General features: G+C 50.2%; 1 protein-coding gene across 2 annotated transcripts; it reads right to left on the bottom strand.

The window, feature by feature from the left end:
• Positions 1-1,409: 1,409 nt before the first annotated feature.
• LOC135898189 (platelet binding protein GspB-like) lies at positions 1,410-18,992 on the bottom strand. Of its 2 annotated transcripts, XM_065427011.1 has the most exons (13): positions 18,782-18,992; positions 18,143-18,222; positions 17,536-17,558; positions 16,550-16,697; positions 15,412-15,497; positions 14,681-14,812; positions 14,110-14,203; positions 12,806-13,127; positions 11,871-12,045; positions 10,229-10,364; positions 8,828-9,132; positions 4,385-6,097; positions 1,410-3,935 (listed from the first exon to the last, which is right to left on the bottom strand). In XM_065427011.1, the coding sequence occupies exons 5-13, from the start codon at positions 15,476-15,478 to the stop codon at positions 1,642-1,644; spliced, it is 5,238 nt and encodes a 1,745-aa protein (XP_065283083.1). In that variant the 5' UTR covers positions 15,479-15,497; positions 16,550-16,697; positions 17,536-17,558; positions 18,143-18,222; positions 18,782-18,992; the 3' UTR covers positions 1,410-1,641. The 2 variants fall into 2 exon arrangements, with proteins under 2 accessions (XP_065283083.1, XP_065283081.1); XM_065427009.1 differs by lacking the exon at positions 17,536-17,558.
• Positions 18,993-19,689: the final 697 nt, after the last annotated feature.

Raw genomic sequence — 19,689 nt, 5'->3', positions numbered from 1 at the left:
CGTCAACGTAACAGAATAAGCGGGCGTGCAAGGTCACGCCTAAAGCCGAAACATTCAGAGGAAATACACTATACTCTTGCCGACAAAAAAAAAACGTGCTGAGTAACGAGCGGTGTTGTTGAGTGAGGCTGTAGACCCTCATGTCCAGAAAAGCTGGATACGTATACAAAGAAAAGCGTTCAGGAAACCTTGAGAATTTCCCCAGTTCCTCTGCTCTCACTCCGTACGCACGATCATTTAGACACTTGGGCTGATTGCCGTGGAAAAAATAGACCTTTTGTTTTTTCCACCGTTTGTAAAATTATAACAACCAGACGAGAGCGCCTGGGAGAAAAGTGGGAGTCGAGTTCAGGGCATCGTGAACGGCTTTTTGACGGTGCTGGTCGTCCGAGGTGAATCAGCGGGTCAGCTAGCGGCATTCCTCGGCGTGTCTGGCGGCTTCCGAGATAGCCAGGCATTCGGATGGGTCATCAATGTAGTGAAATTGGATTGAAATGTCAAGGAGTCTATTATACAAAGAAAGGCGTTCAGGAAACCTTGAGAATTTCCCCAGTTCCTCTGCTCTCACTGGTACGCAAGATCATTGTTAGCCACATGGGCTGATTGCCGTGGAAAAAATATACCTTTCGTTTTTTCAACCGTTTATAATATTATAAAATAAAATAATGTACACTAATGTAAAAAAAGACCCTTTTTTAAAAATACAATTTGCTATATTACTGTTGCTCTACCCAATCTGTTATTACAAAATTCTTTTCTTAAGGTTCAGTTACAAAAAAACTATTTCACAATTATTTCATTGTCTGATTTCAAAATTCAATTCAAAATCAAATAAATAGAACAATCAGTTCAATATGTCTACCTTACACTGCCTTACTTTCGCATTTAAGAAAAAAAGAAATAGCTATATTTAACGACAAAATCATTAACATCGCAGCACTGGTACTATAAGTACAAACAGTTACAAGATAAATAACGATTAAAGGAATCGTACGATTTCCGTGATTAATACACCCTTAGAGATATACAGGAGACGTTATACGGCTAATGCGGTTAATTCCAAATATTATATACGCTTCATTTATACAAGGTCCCGATAATTTATAAACTAATTCAGAACTCGCGCGACTCTGAGCGTTTGCCACAGAAATTTCATTGGGCGTATGGCGTCATCCGAGATTTGCTTTATTGTATCAAATAATTCACTCCGATGTGTTTCACTGAGAATTGGGTTAGACGACATCAAAGGAGCGCATAATAAGACAGTGAATACAACATACTCTCTAGACATGGTCAAAGGACACCATACGGGCCCATATGAAAGGTTTGCGCTATTTGGGCTGCATGTTTCTAAAAAGCCAAATCACATATGCCCATGAAGTTGCTAGAACGGAATACAAACAATTGACCCTTGATGAGTTTGCTATATATTAGAAGGTGAACGTATAGGTGAAGATCTAAATTGTATAATGTACGGGTTGCACTGACTTGGAGGGGCACGGATCTCCGACTTCATTGGACACGTAAGTACAGCTTTTGCCCAGTTGTGCTAGCACTCGCTTTTCTCAGAGCATTTATTGAATACGCGTAATTGAATGCAGCCAGAACATATACTGCCGATCGGCAGCGCACAGGCGCGGTTCATGCCGGACGCGGGGCATAGGCTTCGTCGCAATGCTTGTGGTCGTCGCGGCGCTGCGAGGCCGCGGCCGACCCTGACTTGTCGAAATTGCTCGACTCCGGTAGGAAGGATAGCTCGGAGCCGGTGTCCTCGAACGAATAGAAAGTCGACATCAGCGGAGTCGGGGTGTCGCGCCTACCGCTGCCGCCGCCTGCTGGGAACGTGCCTTCCGCGCCAGCGTCCTTGGCGGCACCAGGGCGAGCCAGCGCAGGGGCCAGCTGGCCAGGGCCGCCGAACCTAATCGTCTTGCGGGCTGTACCGCACGCGACTTTGGCACCTTCGATGCCGGGGCTCCCCGGCGGCGCCTGCAGACGCGAGCCCGACAAGAAGCGGCAGAGGCTAGACTGGCGCCTCGCCTTGCGCCACTGCGAAGGCGCCTCCGGCTCGGACCCCGCTGTCGCGTCGGCGACGTCGTACGTTAACGACTCTGGTGGCGGCTCCAGGTGCACAACGGTGGTAAGCGAGTCGTCGAACGAGACGGCCCGTGTCGCCCTTGCAGGGCTCGGAACCTCTCCCGGCACAATGGGCTCCAGAGCGGCGGTCACTTGGGGCGGCTGCTGCAAGATGGCGTTGTAGATGGACTCGAAGCAAGGTTCGTCCAGGGCCGTGGCCAGCAGAAGCTGCCGACTCCTGTGGTCGGCCCTGATCGCCCCTCTGCCTTGCGGCGATGCAGTGCTGAAGGCTTGTTGCCCCGGACGTACGCTGCGGATCACGCCACCTGGAAGACGTATGGCTGCCGCGCAATCGGGCAGAAAGACGACGTGTCGCGAAGCCAGCGGCGGGGCGAAACGAACCTTCGGCTCCGTCGCCCTGGCCGCTGCTGCTTCCGCGGCCGCACCCGCACTTTCTTGCTCCAGCCGGCGCTCATGGTCGGTGGCCTCGGCTGCCGACTTGGTGAGGCTCGGACGCTGGGGCTTCCGGAGAGCGTCCGAGTCTTTACTTCCTGCCACCGTTGCAGCAAGAAATGGCTCTCGCCAAATCCCGACTGCAGCTGCCGTCAGACGCGTCTCCTCGGACATCGGCTCATTGGCACGGGATTTGTGGTTGGTGATCAAATCCGGCGCCTGCTTGTCCTCGGGCTGAGCTTCCAGCACTACACCTTGGCGCTCTGCTCCGCCCTCGGCAGGCGTAGCCGCGGCCGAGGAAAGTGCTGTCAGCGAGGGCGCGTCGGCAGTCTTAGAAACGTCGACTACAATAAAGTTCCTGAGGCCAACCTCCGGGTGCTGCAGCAAGATCAAGTCACTCAGACTGAGCGGCTGCTCGAAATTGTTATCCTCAGACGCCAGCGTGTCGACTTCCCTCGCCGAGGAAAAGGTGCACCGCCGGAACAACAGCTCCAGTGTGGACTCGCAGCTTTCCCGATTCAGCTCGCCAGACATGCTCATGCTGTGGGGAGCATCGTGGGCCACCGGTGAAGCCGTCGTATCGGGCAGCACATGGTCCTCGATCTTGAAGAGCACACACTGCGTCTCGTCAAAGGTGGTCGCCGACTTGGCGATGGGACGGCGCCCCGCGTGCTGTTGCAGGTAGTGCTTGTTGCCCAGCATTACAACCTTCTTGACGTCCTCCGTCCATGGACGGTCCGTAGACACGCGGTGACCAACGTCGCGTCTCCGAGTCTTCCTGAGCTGAGGCCAGCCAGAGCGACCCGCTGGCTCCGTCAGTAGCAGAGCCTGAGCGCCGCACTCCGTCAACGATGACGCGGGTTGCCGCGAGCTCTCCATCTGCGCCGCCGACGAGGACGTCAGCCGGGGTAGCGGCATGCCTAGCACGACGCCGCCGTCACCCGTCTCGTGAGTCGCCGCCGTCGCACTGTGCTGCAACCTTTGAAGGTCGACCAGATCAGTTAGGCGGTGCACCGCGTTGCAGCTGGAGTTGGAGGAGACGAACGAAAGCGACATGGACTCGGACGGTGGCACCGCGCCCTCGTCCGAGTCGCAGAAGGTGGGCAGCGCCCTAGGAGCCTCCTTGGACGCCTCGTCGCTCTCGTTCGAAGTCGACGTCGTCACTGCCTTGGACGAAACCGGGATCTTGCCGACTGGCGGGGCTGCAGTGGATGCGACGCGGCCCGATGTCTCAGCTAGGTCTCCGCTGGCGACGGCTTTACTGGAGTCCGTTTCAGAGGCTCCTTTTGACGAACTCTCGATGGCTGTTTCATCGAGCTTCTCATCATTCATAGTCGACTGGGTCGAGCATTGCGGAGCGCTGCTTGGAGACGACTTGTCCCGCCCTTTTTCGGGGCCCTGAACGCCAGCTGAGATAAAAAAGGAACACGAATTAACAAACAATATTTTCAACCCCTTAAATTAAGAGACGCAAACGCGAATACTTTGTTATAGGCGAACAATTAAACGGTTGACAAATTAAAGGGGCGAAGTGTTGTTCCATCATGCAGTCGCAGTTTCTATGTGACTTCTTGACAGCACATGGATCGGCGGCCTGGTCCAGGCTGACTTGAGACTCGAGCACCTATTGTGCATTTCGATATATATATATATATATATATATATATATATATATATATATATATAAATCGCATAGAAACTGCAACTGCATGGTGGAAAAACACTTCGCGCCTTTAATTTGTCGACCATTTATTGTTGACCATTTATATATATATATATATATATATATATATATATATATATATATATATATATATATATATATATATACACACACACACAATTGACTTCAACTTACTTGTCGCGTCATCTTTGAACATGCTGGTTATCTCGCTCTCCATGCTGGCGAGAACTTCCGCAAATGGTCTCTCGGCAAAGTGCACTACAGGCTGAAGCTGCTTCGCCATGTACTCCTGGTACGGATTTTGCGCTGAAAGCGATGGTGTAGTCTCTGACAGAGTGGACGACACCGAGGGCTTCTTTCGGAGCACGCTTTGGATACCACCGCCATCCGAGAACGTCATCGAAATGTCCCTCACTCCGCTGGTATTTCCGACCAGTTCGGTCAGCCCTCCAGATGCCCCACTCTTGGGCGGTCTTTGTGCAGCGTAAGCGGCCCCTATAGGGACCCAGCCGCGATAGTCTTGAGGCACGCTGACTGGTATCGGCTTTGGTGTTCTCCCGCCTATCCTGTCAGAGCCGTACTTTGCATCGTCAGCGCTGCTCTCTGTGACTGTAGTCTGCAGCGACGACTGCTCCGCAGGCGTGATCTCTTCTTGTGACTTCATTTCACTGATGGTGCTTTCTGTGCTCTGGTTCAGAGAAGGCCGGTCAGCTTGTAAGGGTGTATTTTGCTTCATGTTAGCAAGATTTTTGCCAGACACTGCCTCTATCAGCTCCGGTGCCTCCGGCTGTGCTGTCTTGCGCACAAATGCCTCCATGCTAAGCAGTTTGTGCTGAGTGGTCGGTTCCAGCGAAAGTTTCGCCATGCTGACGTCAGGCTGAACTGGCAAACCCGATTTCTGAGTTACTGACTGCTGATTAACTTTGCCGATGATGACTTCAGCGAAATGTTGAAGGGAGGTTCCCACAGAACTCCCTTCAGTGGGTTCTGTGGCCCTGCAGCCCTTTTTCATTCCACCGTAGGTGCTGCGAGAATGTTTCGCCCTGTCCCGCTTGCTCTTGAGCGGCCGCTGGGGAGCGCTGTTCGCGCTGTCTTCGGCTGACGAAGTATGCTCGAAGTATTCGTGTTTTCTTATCAGCCTAGAAAGTAAGCGAGCCAATTCGCCGACTTCTTCGATATTGAGGTGGTCACTTTGCTTCTGCTGCAATTTTCCCGCGCCAGCATCGACAAGCTCATCTTTCAGCCTTTCTTTTTGACTAGGTGTCTTACAGTCAGCGATTTCCGGTGAGCTCATACAAGCATTCGTACCCTTGGGAACAGGCTGCGCGGGACGCTTGTTGACGTTACTGTTTTCAGAAAGTTGTTTTGCAGCATCCAACTCGGTGAGCACGCTAGCAGTGTTAGGTTCCGGACACTGCATTTTCACTTCGTTTCCCTTTTTCTCGAAATTCGTGCCGGCAGCGGCAACTGTGACTGGTACCCGACTTTGCCGAGTCACGTTGCCCTCGACCTTATCGGCTCGTGCAGCGGGTGGAAGCAAGACGGTTTTGGTCTTGTTTGGCTCTGTTCTGCCCTCAATGCCGGAACTTTTCAATACAGGTGGCGAGGATGCGCGCCTCCTCTTCGCGTTGTGCGCGCCCGCGTTCAACGAGCTTCTGTCCGGCATTGTGCTGAAGTGGTCTCTCTTATCGGCCAACTGCAATGGAGGCTGGCTGTTTTCAGTGCGATGTTCCTGGCCCAACTTTGAGGTATTGTCAGTTGCCGCAGCCTTTTCTATCGCCTTCTCCGGTCCTTTATCCCGGTGCTCGATGTCCGCAATCTGCTTTTTTGCAGGCTTGGTTGACACGGTGAACCCGTGAACAGGAACACTGGTGCCGAATGTCACCCCTGGGTGAAGGAATGACTCATTAAAGCGTCGCACGTTAAGAAAGTGCTTACCCGAATCAATATTCTACAGCTGAATAGATGTGCGTAGGCCTGTGTGCGATAACTATACTGCGACTTGTCTTAGGTATATTTACAAAATGCGGTATGCATTTAGGCTGGGTAACAATATTGCGTGCATTTGAGGACTTCTTTCACGCTCGGAAAAACACTTTTATGTAGCATGTATTGAGTAAAGCTGTATCGGGAGTTTTTCATGTCGCTCTACAACGTTCTCATTGACACCTTTCATCTAATTATAATATTTGAGAAGTTGATTAATTAATCAATACTAATTGCGAAATCGCCTCTGAGCATGGAAATTGTGTCTTGACGCCGCAGTGTCGACGATATGAAATGGTGAAGAGAGAATTACATCGATGGAACGGCAAAGGAGATATGACAACGACGGCTTGACGACAACGAGAAGATTCTCAAACGATGACGACAGTATAACGAGGACAGCGTGATGACGCCCGCGGCATGAAGACAATGAGTTGACGGCGACAGTATGATGACAACCAGATGATAAAGGTGCAACGACAACGATGGCACAACCACGACGGAATGATGACGATGGTACGAAAACAGTGGCGTAGCAACAGGGGGCGGGGCTGCCTCTATGTTGCGAGTCATCGCGAACTTTTTTTTTTTTTATGGTGACGCCGACAATCGACGCGAAGTGTGCTCTATTCTGTTCCCAATCTTGCGGTGGTACCGCAGCTCTGATACTCACGTTTGTCCGTATAGAAGGAAATAAAAACAAGGCTTTATTGATCAGAATGAAGAGAACTCGTAATTGTCATAGCATTGGCGCCCGCGCAGCAAGGCGGCAGGTGGCGTTTTCCGTTTTTCTAATAGAGTGGTGTTAGATATGGAGCGGTTTCCTGCGCCTACTTCGAGTTCCCCAGGACCACATCGAATCGCAGCACATTCCAGAGGAGCGCACGAGCCAACAAGTTCACGTGCCAACAAGTTCGTACGCCGCCGGGATTAGAAGGGGCCCTCGGACAATGGAGCCCAATCGTCACCCTTCTTCGCCTTTGAAGAAGGCATTTGCTACCACAGAGGAGCCGTACCGCCGGGACTAGAGGAGCCCTCGGACAATGGAGCCCAATCGTCCCTCTTCATCGCCTTTGAAGAAGACATTTGCTACCGCTGCGGGGCCGTAGCACCGGGAGCAGGTGGGCCCTCGGACAATGGAGCATGAGCTCCCCCACTTCTCCTCCTTCGAAGAAGCGCATTGCAAGTCTGCGAGGCAAGACCGCAGAGAGCCGCCGGGTGTGACAACGCGATACGTGCGCCAACCATTGGCTGAAAATGGCGTCATCCGAGCGGACTCTCCCATTGGTCGAACATGACGCGACTTCCAGTCCTCGAAGGGTTTAAAAGAAGCATTCCAGAGAGAGCAGAGCATTCCCTGATTCCCTGATTTCCTGATTCACCTCTCTCGAACTTCTTGCCGCGGGCCGCAGCGTCCGAGTTGCTGCCGGCCCGTAATGACTGTACGATTGTTAAATGACTCTCACCTCTCTGTATATAATGTAAAATAAATACTCCCAAGTTTGTTTTCCATCTCGAAGTCCGTCCTCCAACCCCTACAGCGGGGAGATCAGCGTCACTGACACACACTTTCATTTTCGTTTTCGTTCAGGGCTGGCCACAGCCAAAATACTGCGCGCCATAGTACCTACGACGTTTTTTGTTAAGTTGTTGTTGGGCGAGTTATGAATGTCGGGCTTCGATTTTGCAAATGCAATATTGCCGCTAAAATTGGTAACTAAAATTTATAAAGATATGTTGTGCTGTGACGTGAGCCATATTTTCCACGATGCCGCATTTCTATTGGCTGCCAAGCCTTACAGTCTGACAGAAGATGTGCACACATGCGCTTATCACAAGTTATCAGTACAGCGCCCTCTGTAATTTGGTGCAGAAAAGACAGCGTGTATATCTGCTGCATTCGCGATCTCTGGGAAAGAAAGTGAAGGAGAGGGGGACCCGGGGAACGTGCGCAATGTCCAAGGCGGCTGTACTGGTGCTGAAACCCGGAAATTGTCGATATCCTCGCCTTCCTCGACTACACCCAGGGGGAGGGGGGGGCGAGGTCAGAGGACCTAGCTACGCCACTGTACGAGAATCAAGACGACATCCGGCATGGAATGACCAAGGCAGCATCCCGATCATAAGCGGGACGACGACGGTATGACGACGACTGTGTGATGACGATCGCGTGGCTATTACAGCATGACGAGCGTCGGTTGACGAAGCTGGAGTGACGGCGATGGAATGACCACGACGGCATCGCGACCATAATCACACACCCAGTCGCCCTAGCTGGAAGACAACTTGGGTTGTGTTGGCGTAAGATTAGATAGATAGATAGATAGATAGATAGATAGATAGATAGATAGATAGATAGATAGATAGATAGATAGATAGATAGATAGATAGATAGATAGATAGATAGATAGATAGATAGATAGATAGATAGATAGATAGATAGATAGATAGATAGATAGATAGATAGATAGATAGATAGATAGATAGATAGATAGATAGATAGATAGATAGATAGATAGATAGATAGATAGATAGATAGATAGATAGATAGATAGATAGATAGCAAATCAACCAAAGCCAACCTCTTCGTATCCACAAGAACCGTGCTTTCAGCCATGACAAATATCTCACCAGCAGTCGGCGGTTCGGCGTCCCGCTGCGCCTTGGCGACTGTCTCCGCCTTCTGTGGACCAGCTTCTGCTGGAGTGCCTTGAGCGGCGTCGCACTGAACGGCACCAGCCGCGACACGTATTGGTTCGGCGGATGCCGACCGCATCACCGGCGTCAATCCGCAGAGGTCGTCACTGAACCGAGCCTTGAGACTGAGGCGGCGCTTGAGGTCCTTCATGAATGAGTCGTCCGTGGACTCCGAAAGAGGAAGCTCTCGCCTCCGCAGCGACACTATGGGCGGAGGGCTTGGGGCAGTTCCGAGGGACCTGCGAAGCCACAGCACAGCAAGATACGTCAGAGAGCCTTCGGCCCTTCCTTGTGCTGTCGTCATCATCATCATCATCATCATCATCATCATCATCATCAGCCTGGTTACGCCCACTGCAGGGCAAAGTCCTCTCCCATACTTCAACTACCACGGTCATGTACTAATTGTGGCCTTGTCGTCCCTGCAAACTTCTTAATCACATCCGCCCACCTAACTTTCTGCCGCCCTATGCTACGCTTCCCTTCCCTTGGAATCCATTCTGTAACTCAATGACCATCGGTTATCTTCCCTCCTCATTACGTGTCCTGCCCATGCCCATTTCTTTTTCTTGATTTCAACTAAGGTATCATTACCTCGCGTTTGTTCCCTCACCCAATCTGCTCTTTTCTTATCCCTTAACGTTACACCTATCATTCTTCTTTCCTTGGCTCGTTGCGTCGTCCTCAATTTAAGTAGAACCCTTTTCGTAAGCCTCCAGGTTTCTGCCTTGTACGTGAACACTGCTAAGACACAGCTGTTAAAAACTTTTCTCTTGAGGGATAATGGCAGCCTGCTGTTCATGATCTGAGAAAGCCTGCCATACGCACCCCAGCCCCTTCTTGTTCTCCTGATTATTTCAGTCTCATGATCCGGATCCGCAGTCACTACCTGTCCTAAGTAGGTGTATTCCCTTACCACTTCTAGTGCCTCACTACCAATCGCAAACTGCTGTTCTCTTCCTAGACTGTTAAACGTTACTTTAGTTTTCTGCAGAATAATTTTTAGACCCACCCTTCGGCTTTGCCTCTCGAAGTCAGTGAGCATGCATTGCAATTGGTCCCCTGAGTTACTAAGCAAGGCAATATCATCAGCGATATGTGCTGTCATAGTATGCATATTACATCCAACAGTTTGTCTTTGCACTGGAGTATGCACAGTGTCGGTCGGGAAAACTGATGCGCAGCGAATGCATTAACAAAGCAAAGTAACTTCTGCGCTTCGCTATCCTCCAGTGCATATATATCTCAGTTAACAGTGGCAGTGTGAAGAAGATATATAGCTTCTTTTTTTCTTTGTGTGTGTACCTCAGGATCGAGTAGGTTTAGCGTACCTACCTCCGTTCGTGCGTTTCAATGGTCACCACGACCTGCTGCTTGCCGAGGATCCTCTGCATCTGCTCGTCCTTGGGTCGAAGCATGTGCATTGGGGATGAGCTGCTGCAGTCGGGTTCGTCGTAGCGGAGCTCGAGACCTAAAAATTAATTCTGGTGTGTTATTGCATCGCTCGCAGGCACACACTGACCAATAGATTCCGGATCATTGTAGCATTTTCCGGGATAAAGGCGCTGCGCTGTAGAAGCATAAAGCTCGATTTACACTTTGAAATTACTGTCAGATTTCTGAGATTATTGTGAGAATTTTTTTGTGTTATGTTGTTCTCTTTATAGCAACTCCTTCAATTCTTCAACTATCCCAACGATCAAATTTTCAATTGCGGATTTCATGTGGGAGCTAGGTGAACAATTAGTTTCCCTTGGCAAGCTCCTTGAAACCGAAACTGGCTGGAGAAAGAGCGTCTCTGTCTTCGATGTCGCCGCCCCCCCCCTCCCTTTCGTCACGTCTCTGACGTCGCCGCTGGTCCGGACCGCGAGCACCTTGCGTTATCTCCTTGCTGTCTACATGTTCTACACAGCTGATTGTGTCAACGCGTGGACCGGGCAACAATCACTGCAGGGCGTAGCGAGATGCCGCTACCAGCACTGTTACCTTAGTGATATTGTATTTGGCTAGCCATATACCGGTTTCACCATGCTGCCCTACCTGCCGGCGCTCCGATACACCGTAAACGTTAACGGTACATGGCAAAGCAGGTGTGCGTACGATTGTCGAATTGCGACTCCTTGAGCTGCGAGTTGTCGCCTAATTCGGCCTCTCTCTGCGATTTCCTAGACACCTGTTCTGGTTTACTCAGATGGAATAGCAACGACACCGAAAGGCGTCGGCGCTGTGCCCCGACAACGGTGAATTTTACAGCGCTACTCCTAGGCGCCCGTTCTCTGCGTTGAGCGTCGGCGGTGTGACCGAGCGAACGAGCAGAGCAAAGGATGAAAGAGCGAACGCGGAACCGCAGTGGGGGATGAAAAGCGAAGAGAGCGGGAGGAGGAAAGCAGAGGAGGAGGCTACAGTGAGAGCATGAGGCGAAAAGTGGAGGAGGAGGGTATATCGAAAGCGTGAGAACAGTAGTGCCGTTCTGCGGCGACGATGGCTACGAGATGGCGCCAGAGTAGCCTGCGTCGTCTGTTCACCGATGGCATGGTACGAGCTCGTCCAAAGGTACCATATATGAAAGCAAGGCGCGGCATTAACGGAGGCCTGTTTGCGGCGGCTGCTGTGAATCGCGCCCACGCGTAACCCACGGGCTGTCTCCCGATTAGATAGGTAGTCGCGCCACACTTCGCTCCGTTTTCAGCGTGCCGCACGAGACAGATTGTCTGCGTCAGCCAGTATATCGCGAAATGGAAACACGTATAGGTCTGCGCTCACATTTCGCATTAGGGAGTATCGTAAACGTCGGTGAATTGTTTTTAAGCTTTAGTTCTTTCTGAGGAACCCGTATGGGTTTCCTTATTAGCTTTATAATACTCTCTGTTGGATAAGAATATTTTTTTCGTACGCTAATAGTATACGAAAAGGTAAACATTTCAGCGTCCCATAACGCTATATATGTGCGAAGCGCCGCGTAAAAGCAAGGGCCTACCTGTCTTTCGCTCCGCCAGGATGGGCAGGTGTCGTCCCTTGCATGTCCGATACAGCGGCGTGGCACGTGAATCTCTTTCCGGCTTGTCTGCGACGGAGCTGCTGCTGGAGTGCAGCTGTTCGTCACCCTCGGAAGAGGAACTCTCCGTCTCTTGTACCGTCGGTAAACCCGCCACCTGCAACCACCCAGCAAACGAGTACGCACAGGTGCTACGTTCTACGAAGTCTGGCCACCCAGAAGATGTGACAAAGTAATGTAAAAAAAGTCGCAATTTTGCCCGAAAGCCGAAACATCGATTGCGATAGCAAATTAGTAGACGGCGATACGAAGTAAGGGTAGTAGACTTATCGGCCATATAAACTTGTAAACATGGGATACTAAATAAATTAAGAATAATGGTATCGCGCGCATACTAGCAAACATGAACACATCTCACTCGATGACCGCGGAAACTCGCTGTCAAAACGTTGGAGTGAGGAAGCGCGGCAGCAGCAGCGAGCGATTTGACCTTCGGGCTGCGTTCTGCATCAGCGCGTACTAAGTCGGGAAAAAACGGCCTGTATGGATAGTCTGTGGATATGCCTAACTCACTAGCTACAATTCGCAGATTAAAATGTGCCGTAAAATATTTCATTAAAAAGTAAATTAGTGTAACTATGGTTATTATTCAATTACGAATTTTCATTTCTCATAGAAGTAATGATCGCCTTCATCGAGTAAGTTAGCTCAAGGGTTGGAAATGCGTTGTCTACCACAGCCAATCTTTAGAAATACTGGCGCAGCTAAGAAAAAAACACGCTATATAACACGGTGACAGGTGATCGAGTAAGGTCTTGCACAAGCTATACCTATACCTGGCGATGCCATGCAAAAAAGAAGCTCAGATCCAAACATGCGCGACCGGTCGCACTGGCGCGTGTGCGCGCTAAACGCACCTTGCGACCCTTGGCAGCCTGCTGACTGATGTAAAGGGGCGGATGACGAGGTGGCACCAACGAGTGCTCCCGCAAGTACGAGCCATGCTGGACGACGCGTGCCTGTCGCCTCGACTCGCCGTGTTCCTCGCTGCCTTCTTCGTCCCCCGCCGAGTACTCCCCCTCGCTGTCGACGTCCGGCAAGGGCCTGTCTTTGGTCAGAATGCAAGCCGTTGAAGAGGTGGTCGAAACGTCTGCGTCACGCTTCCGTTTGCGCTTCGAGCGGCGGCTGCCGCTACTGGTGCTGGTGCTGCTGCTGGAACCGGCACGTTCGCGCACCATCCTGCAGGCGTCGCGAACTCGTGTACGTTCGGTTTCGCACCTTCGGAGTAGCAGCTAAAGGTTTAGAGAGTGCAAGCACGTGTCCCCTTATCGTTGAATCACGTGCATGTCAACCCTATTACTTCGCCGCATATAGACCACCCTTTGTAAATAGATTTGGTTTACGCGTCGTCGAGAAACAGGCGTGTTAGATATTTGAAGGCATCGAATAACGTACCCGTCTACTTACTGCAAGAAAGACACGCTTATTTTTCTTGGAAAAAATAAATATTGAACATTCCGCAGCCCGCAGCCCACTGTCGCAGTTTTCGTATGCTCCAGCCGTTCGAGCCACTTTAATCGCCGACTATACAGCGTGTGCACGTGAAGTACGCAAGCTAAATGAAGCAATGGGGCAGAGCTACCTCGTGACGAAACATCAGAGAAAGGGGTACGGAACCTCCGATATATCTTTGTTCATAACGCCGTGTACAATACTATACCGTATATGTACTGGCAGATGAAGTTGCGCATGTGGAACTTGAAACCACTTAGCTTAGCCCACAGAGTTGACAAGCATATATAGCTTGATAACTCTGCAGTGTACGATTGGATTGTAGCACGAAGCCCGGATGCTATCTGTGAATTAAAGACCTTGAAAAAGGCGCAGGGTTGCCCGACTTCGGTCTCTGACGATGGCCCACAAAAACTGCGAAACGCGAAACTCGTGGCGACGTAAAAGAGCTTGTTTATATATAGCTACACCGTGCATCGAACGTCTCGCTCAAAGGCACACGTACACCGTGGTTGTGCGGTGCAGCGGAATTATAGACATGATTGCGGGTTTCATTTCTTCTAACTAAAACTGCAAATGCAAGCTACCTCAACTACTCATCAGCGAGCACGCGAGCAAGCATCAGTAAGCTTCCACAAACTGATTGTTTGGAGGGTCTGAGTAGTGAACTCTGTGTGGAAATCTGAAACATGCTGAATTCCATGCTTACTTTTGATACGCGTAGCCAGCAACAAGGAGCAGCAATGCCAAGGCCAGCATCACGCTAAGGGCGATGGTGAAGATGTCACCTCCTTGATTTGAAGCTGTAACGATATGTGCGCGATTGCAGTGCAATGATATAATCACCACAAACTGTAAGAAACGGCGCCAGCAAGCATACGCTCGTAAGTAAATCTTTAAAAGATGCGTAATGGCCCAGAAAAGAAACGCGATCACTTTCTCCACGCATGCCGTGCCGGACTGTGGTTTCCGGGTCGTCGACTATATATGGTGGGTAATGCTATTCAGATTACATCATAATGGGCTCAGAACTGTCGAGGCAATTTTTAACCAGGGTACGCCATAAAACATCCATCAGAAAATTTTGCAAATCCAATTAAAATCGATAAACGACGTGTCACATGGAATCCCATGCTATTATTTTACAAAGCCTCCTTTATCCTATTAAGGCTATTCACTTTTCGAAGCTTCAATACCGATGATGACCCGGTGGTACGCAGAAGGATGCATCGGCCACCCTGCCTTAGCTCGCGCCGCGAACACCCTGGAAGGACACTCACGCAACAGGCAGTGCCTCGCTGCTGTCAACTGGAATGGGTGCGAGCAGTTGCAGAAGGAGTTGATGCACTGCACGTTAGGGTTGTCGAAGCTGCACTCCTGGTTGCTGACGCACGCTTCGTTGAGGTTTTTGGCTGCAACGTTCAAGCGCGCGCATTCAGACCGTAGAGCTCCACCTTGCGTCGTTGCGTGACAAAGCAGGCAGAGCGCGAGCGTTTAGGACGTGATGCGCGCTAGCCTTGCAAGATGTTCCAGAAAGATTTTTTGTTTCCAGGATTAGTTTCAACTGTAAAGAAACGTGACTAGTACTGTAAGCGAAAGAATGACATTGGTTTTCGGTACCGCGAAGGCGCAAATTAAGACATCCAGAACGAACGAATTAACTGCATGTGAGACGAAAATCTCGTAACCTATAACTTTCCGCATAAGCAATGTCACTCAATTCAATCAATGCAGTAAGACACTGCCGCAGGCTGGCACCCCATTTTTCTAAATAGCGGCACGTCGTAATTTGGGCGATTTGTAAAATCGAAGTCGAGCTCCCCATTTTTTTCTCTTCTGGAAGAAGGATCGTCATAAGAACCGTATAAGTGGGCTAAAAATCACTGTTAACTCGCTTTCGAGTCGATATGCGAGTATACGGCATGACATTTCTTTAGTATATAGACTCGCATTAAGGACCCGTATTTAGTATATAGACTGGCATGTATAGACCCAAGACCCGTATTCTCACCTCGGACACACTTCTGGACGCCACCCTCATTGATGTAGACGGGTGCCGATGAAGCGCAGGCGCACATTGGCGGGCCGTTCTCGTTGCTGCGAACGCGCAGACACGTTTTCTCAACCAGTAATTGGACTTCGCCGATTGTAATATATAATGCACTATTCTCGGGTAGCTGTCTTTTAACTTGACAATAAGTACGCAGAACAGTCATCATATATGCTATAGATATATATAGAGATCTGCACAGTAAATTTATGAGAGAAAACATGCTAGCATCACCATGCATGAGTGAAGCGACCAGCCAGAACGAATAACATTGGCGCAATCACGAACCGCAGTGGGGTTTTGGGCTGCTATATACGAGGTCGCGTGAACGAATCCCGGCCACGGCGGCCGCATTTTGATGAGGGCGAAATGCGAGAACACCCGTCTGCTTAGATTTAGGTGCACGCTAAAGGACTCCAGGTGGTCCAAATTTCCGGAGTCCCCCACTACGGCGAGCCTTATAATCAGATCTTGGTTTTCCCACGTAAAAAAACATATTCTTTTAACTGCAGCGGTTTTGTCGTTCTTGTATGGCTACAATAACAACTTTCCGGGGTCCATTCTTTTAACCGCAGCGGTTTTGTCGTTCTTGTATGATTACAATAACAACTTTCCGGGGTCCATGGACCCCGGAAATATTGTAGCCATATAAGAACGACAAAACCGCTGCGATTAAAAGAATATGTTGTTTTACGTGGGAAAACCAAAATCTGATTATAAGGCTCGCCGTAGTGGGGGACTCCGGAAATTTGGACCATCTGCAGTAAGAGGTTGTATGACGGCTGCCATTTTGACGTGTGCTCACTAGGAATAAAAGAAAAACATCAGCAGTGATCGAGAAGCCATAGACCCTGTCAGGAGAAATCTTTGGAATTCGTAGCATCCTTAGCAATTTTGCTTAAATAAAAGCGTGCGTCCTTGTTGAGGCCACCCAGAGGCAACAAAGGCGGTTGTCACATTCGTCTAAAATATAGCAACAGGGGGCCACTGGCGTAGTCAGGAATTTCTTTCGGTTAGGGAGAAGGGGGGAGGACACGCGCTTGCTATGCATGCACCCACCCACTTGGTTACGCCCCTGAAAGGGGTGCACTGAACGCACCTGATGCAGGCGAGACCGAGAAGTGCGTTGCACTGTCTTTCGTGCGAGCAATCCGACCCGAAGCCGAGGGGCAGTGCCGTCCCTGGTGTCCCGTTGGAGACGTTGGTGGTGCTCAACGGTGTAGTAACCAATGTCGCCGCAGTAAGGCCTATTCGGTGAACGACAACAAAAAAAAGAGGCATCAACAAATAGGTTTCCATTAATTATGTTGGAGTGGCTTTATATCATATAGATACTCGTATCGCTGGGTCACTGTTCCCGTAGATGCGCGATCTATTATTGACCCCAGCCACATCATTAAAGAGGGAGGAAAGAGAAAAAAAGCTAATAAAGGCCAACGCTAGGGTGCCTAACTTACGGCGTGCGTTGTGACGTCACGAGATCAACGCTAATCCGCAGTCCTTCAAGCGCCTTTCATAGCCGTGAAAAAGAACATACTATAAAATAATACATTCTTCCCAGAATGATCCATGGCTCGTTCGAAAAAGGTCCCTACATCCCATGGTGATTACACCATCGGGATTAGAGTATTGCAGCTGTACATTAACTGTCAGTATGGATATCTACAATGACCAAATGGAGTACAGGAACGGCACGCAGCATCTTCCCGCAAGGTTCATTGGTGATAGAGGCGCTTTTCAAGCGAGTATACCGGTCTGTGATTATTTCCTGTAAGAATCCGGGCAGCGAGCGGAAAGCAGACCGCTGGTAAACGGGCCACCGCGGTATCGCAACGTCCTGCCATGTTTTGCCATACCTTCGGCCGGTTAGCCTATCGACCATGTATTCAAGCTCCTGGCACTTAGGCGATGTTATATTGGGTTGATGTGTGCTTTATATAAGAAGCCAGCCTGCTGACGCGAACGTTTAGTGTTAGTTGGATGAGGTAGAGCCAACTTGAACCACTCCATTGTAGCCAGAGGAGGTGTAATCATCTACAGGGGAACAGCGCGAAAAGAAGGAAGGACAAGGAGAGTAACACTCACCAGCGCTGACTGACGGCTGAATTCTTTATCAAGAAAGGAATACGCATGCATATAAATCTAAAGTCAACAAAAGTGCATCACACCGCATGACAACAAGAATGAGGCACCGATTAAGTAAGTTTCCCCAGAATTACTTCAGAATCATCTTTGGTTTGGCTTGAAGATTACCCTTTAGCAGCATGCTACACCATCATAGGAAGTCTCTGACCAGCACATGATGGCGTGCACCAACCCCGCGCTTTCTTTAAATCGTCTCGCTGCAAATTTACTGGCCAGTTCCCTTGTCAAGCCCAGGGAGCATGATCAGGTCATGCACGTGTGGATTCAGGTCCTTTTCATGTGCACCTAAACATAGCTTGTTTCCAAGTAGTGTTGCACTGGAGTGATAACTATATACGAGTTCTGCTCTGGCGCCCGAGAAGTGAGCAGACGACGGTCCGACTATGCAGGCTTAGGAAGATGCGCACGTTCGAACAACCGCGCCACTGAATGGCTTACGCCAGTTTATACCCGTTCATCCTATAGCGTTCCATTGGCGCTTCATTGGACGGAGTGCAGCAAGGTAATAAACAGACAAAAGATTCCCAAAATTAAGCGTTGACCGTACCTGGATGAGAGCTCTTGCTACTGCTGGGAACGTCAGTGCGATCGGGCTTGTCGTGGACGATCCTCAAGTGATCTCTGGCACTGGTAAAAAGAAAGTTTATGATTTTTTTTAGGCTGGCTGCCTAAATATGCGCGTGCATGCACAACGCGAGGCATGCACGTGCACAATCACCGGAGAACCTTGAAGTACTCGATGGCTAAAGGTAGGGTCTGTAAAATTCGGAGCCAGGGCCGCAGGATTTGTGTTGTACTGGGAGGCGAGTTGTAGTATAACTAAATTACTAACTTATTTTCGCCATTTTGTCGCCTGCTCTGTCTTCTATGCCATGGAGATTAGCAAGCATGTTAGCAAGAGTAATTTACAATTTAGCCTGCAGTACCATTATTTTCTCTTTAGTTTACTTCCGAGTACTATGCTGAAAGCACAGGCATGTGCTTTTGCTTTCTACTGTGAGATCACGAGCATAGCAGGTTTATGGTTCATCATGGCGCTCTAGCAGACGCCCGAATCGCGTTCATCATCTTTTGAAAAGCATCCACGTTTTTCAATAGGAGTTTCAGTCTGCCTGTTGGATGACATCACTGCACGAGACGCGTTTGAGAAGTACATTACTAGGGATACAGGACAAGTGAGACTCACTCCATGGCTTCCATTTGGCCGACCACAAGCTGCAGGAATGCGCAGAAAACCACACCAGTCCACAAAAGAAGCGACCGTCGGGGCGTCATGCTCGGTCCCGCGCTGACGGTATCTGGAAGCGTTCTGGAAGCCCGACGCTCCGGACTCCAAGAGCTTATCTTGCGGGATGAACGCGGAACCCTGATCGCAGATGTCGGCCGAACGAGGCGAACTGTCGCGTGGCGCGCTCTGCGCGTGCACTTATGGCTTTCTTTGTCTTCACTTCTCAGTCATAATTCGTTTTTTTTTTTACTTTCTTCTTTCACTTTTGCCGTCTGTCAAGCGAGGCACCATGCTGATCTTTACTGTACTTAGTTTTCATTCGTTATGCATTATTAAATATTCGTCATTATTAGTTTAACTATGTTTTATCCATCCGGTTAGGGGCTGCCACGTACCAGCGACATGGGAGTCAATCACGGCCGCCACCGTTCGAACGCCCTACGTCGTCGAGGCTGAGGAGGCAGCCATCGCTTTAGCCGCCACCTCGACCAACGCCAGCGTCATACTCTCCGACTCCAAGCACGCCATCTCCAATTTCGCCCGAGGTCTCGTCTCGCCTTCCACCTTACGGCTCCTTCGCCCACTTCTACTGGAGGACGAGCCGTGTCACATTGAACTGGTCTGGGTCCCCGCCCACTCGGGTCACCCCGGCAACGAGTCGGCTCACCAACACGCTCGAGGATTCGTCGACCGAGCGGTGGGCCCCTCCGCGTTGGACGCCCCGGTGCCGGAGCCCCTGGTCACCTACCACGACATTACCCAGCACTATCGCCTCGAACGGTACGCCTACCCACCTCCACATGGCAGTCTTCCCAAGCGGTCCGAGATCGCCTGGCGTCGCCTCCAGACCCGCACCTTTCCGTGCC

This window comes from Dermacentor albipictus, chromosome 3, assembly GCF_038994185.2.
Source record: "Dermacentor albipictus isolate Rhodes 1998 colony chromosome 3, USDA_Dalb.pri_finalv2, whole genome shotgun sequence".
NCBI classification, from domain to species: Eukaryota; Metazoa; Arthropoda; class Arachnida; order Ixodida; family Ixodidae; genus Dermacentor; species Dermacentor albipictus.
This window is presented reverse-complemented; position numbering and strand designations above follow the sequence as displayed.

Bases quoted from the DNA above. Each gene is read 5' to 3' on its own strand.
- LOC135898189 (XM_065427009.1), bottom strand. From the start codon at position 18,870: ATGACGCCCCGACGGTCGCTTCTTTTGTGGACTGGTGTGGTTTTCTGC. The intron at 16,698-18,142 runs GTACGGTCAACG...TTCACCGAATAG, and splicing joins TAGCAAGAGCTCTCATCCAG to GCCTTACTGCGGCGACATTG. The intron at 6,098-8,827 runs GTGAGATATTTG...TCCTTCACCCAG, and splicing joins CGCCGAACCGCCGACTGCTG to GGGTGACATTCGGCACCAGT.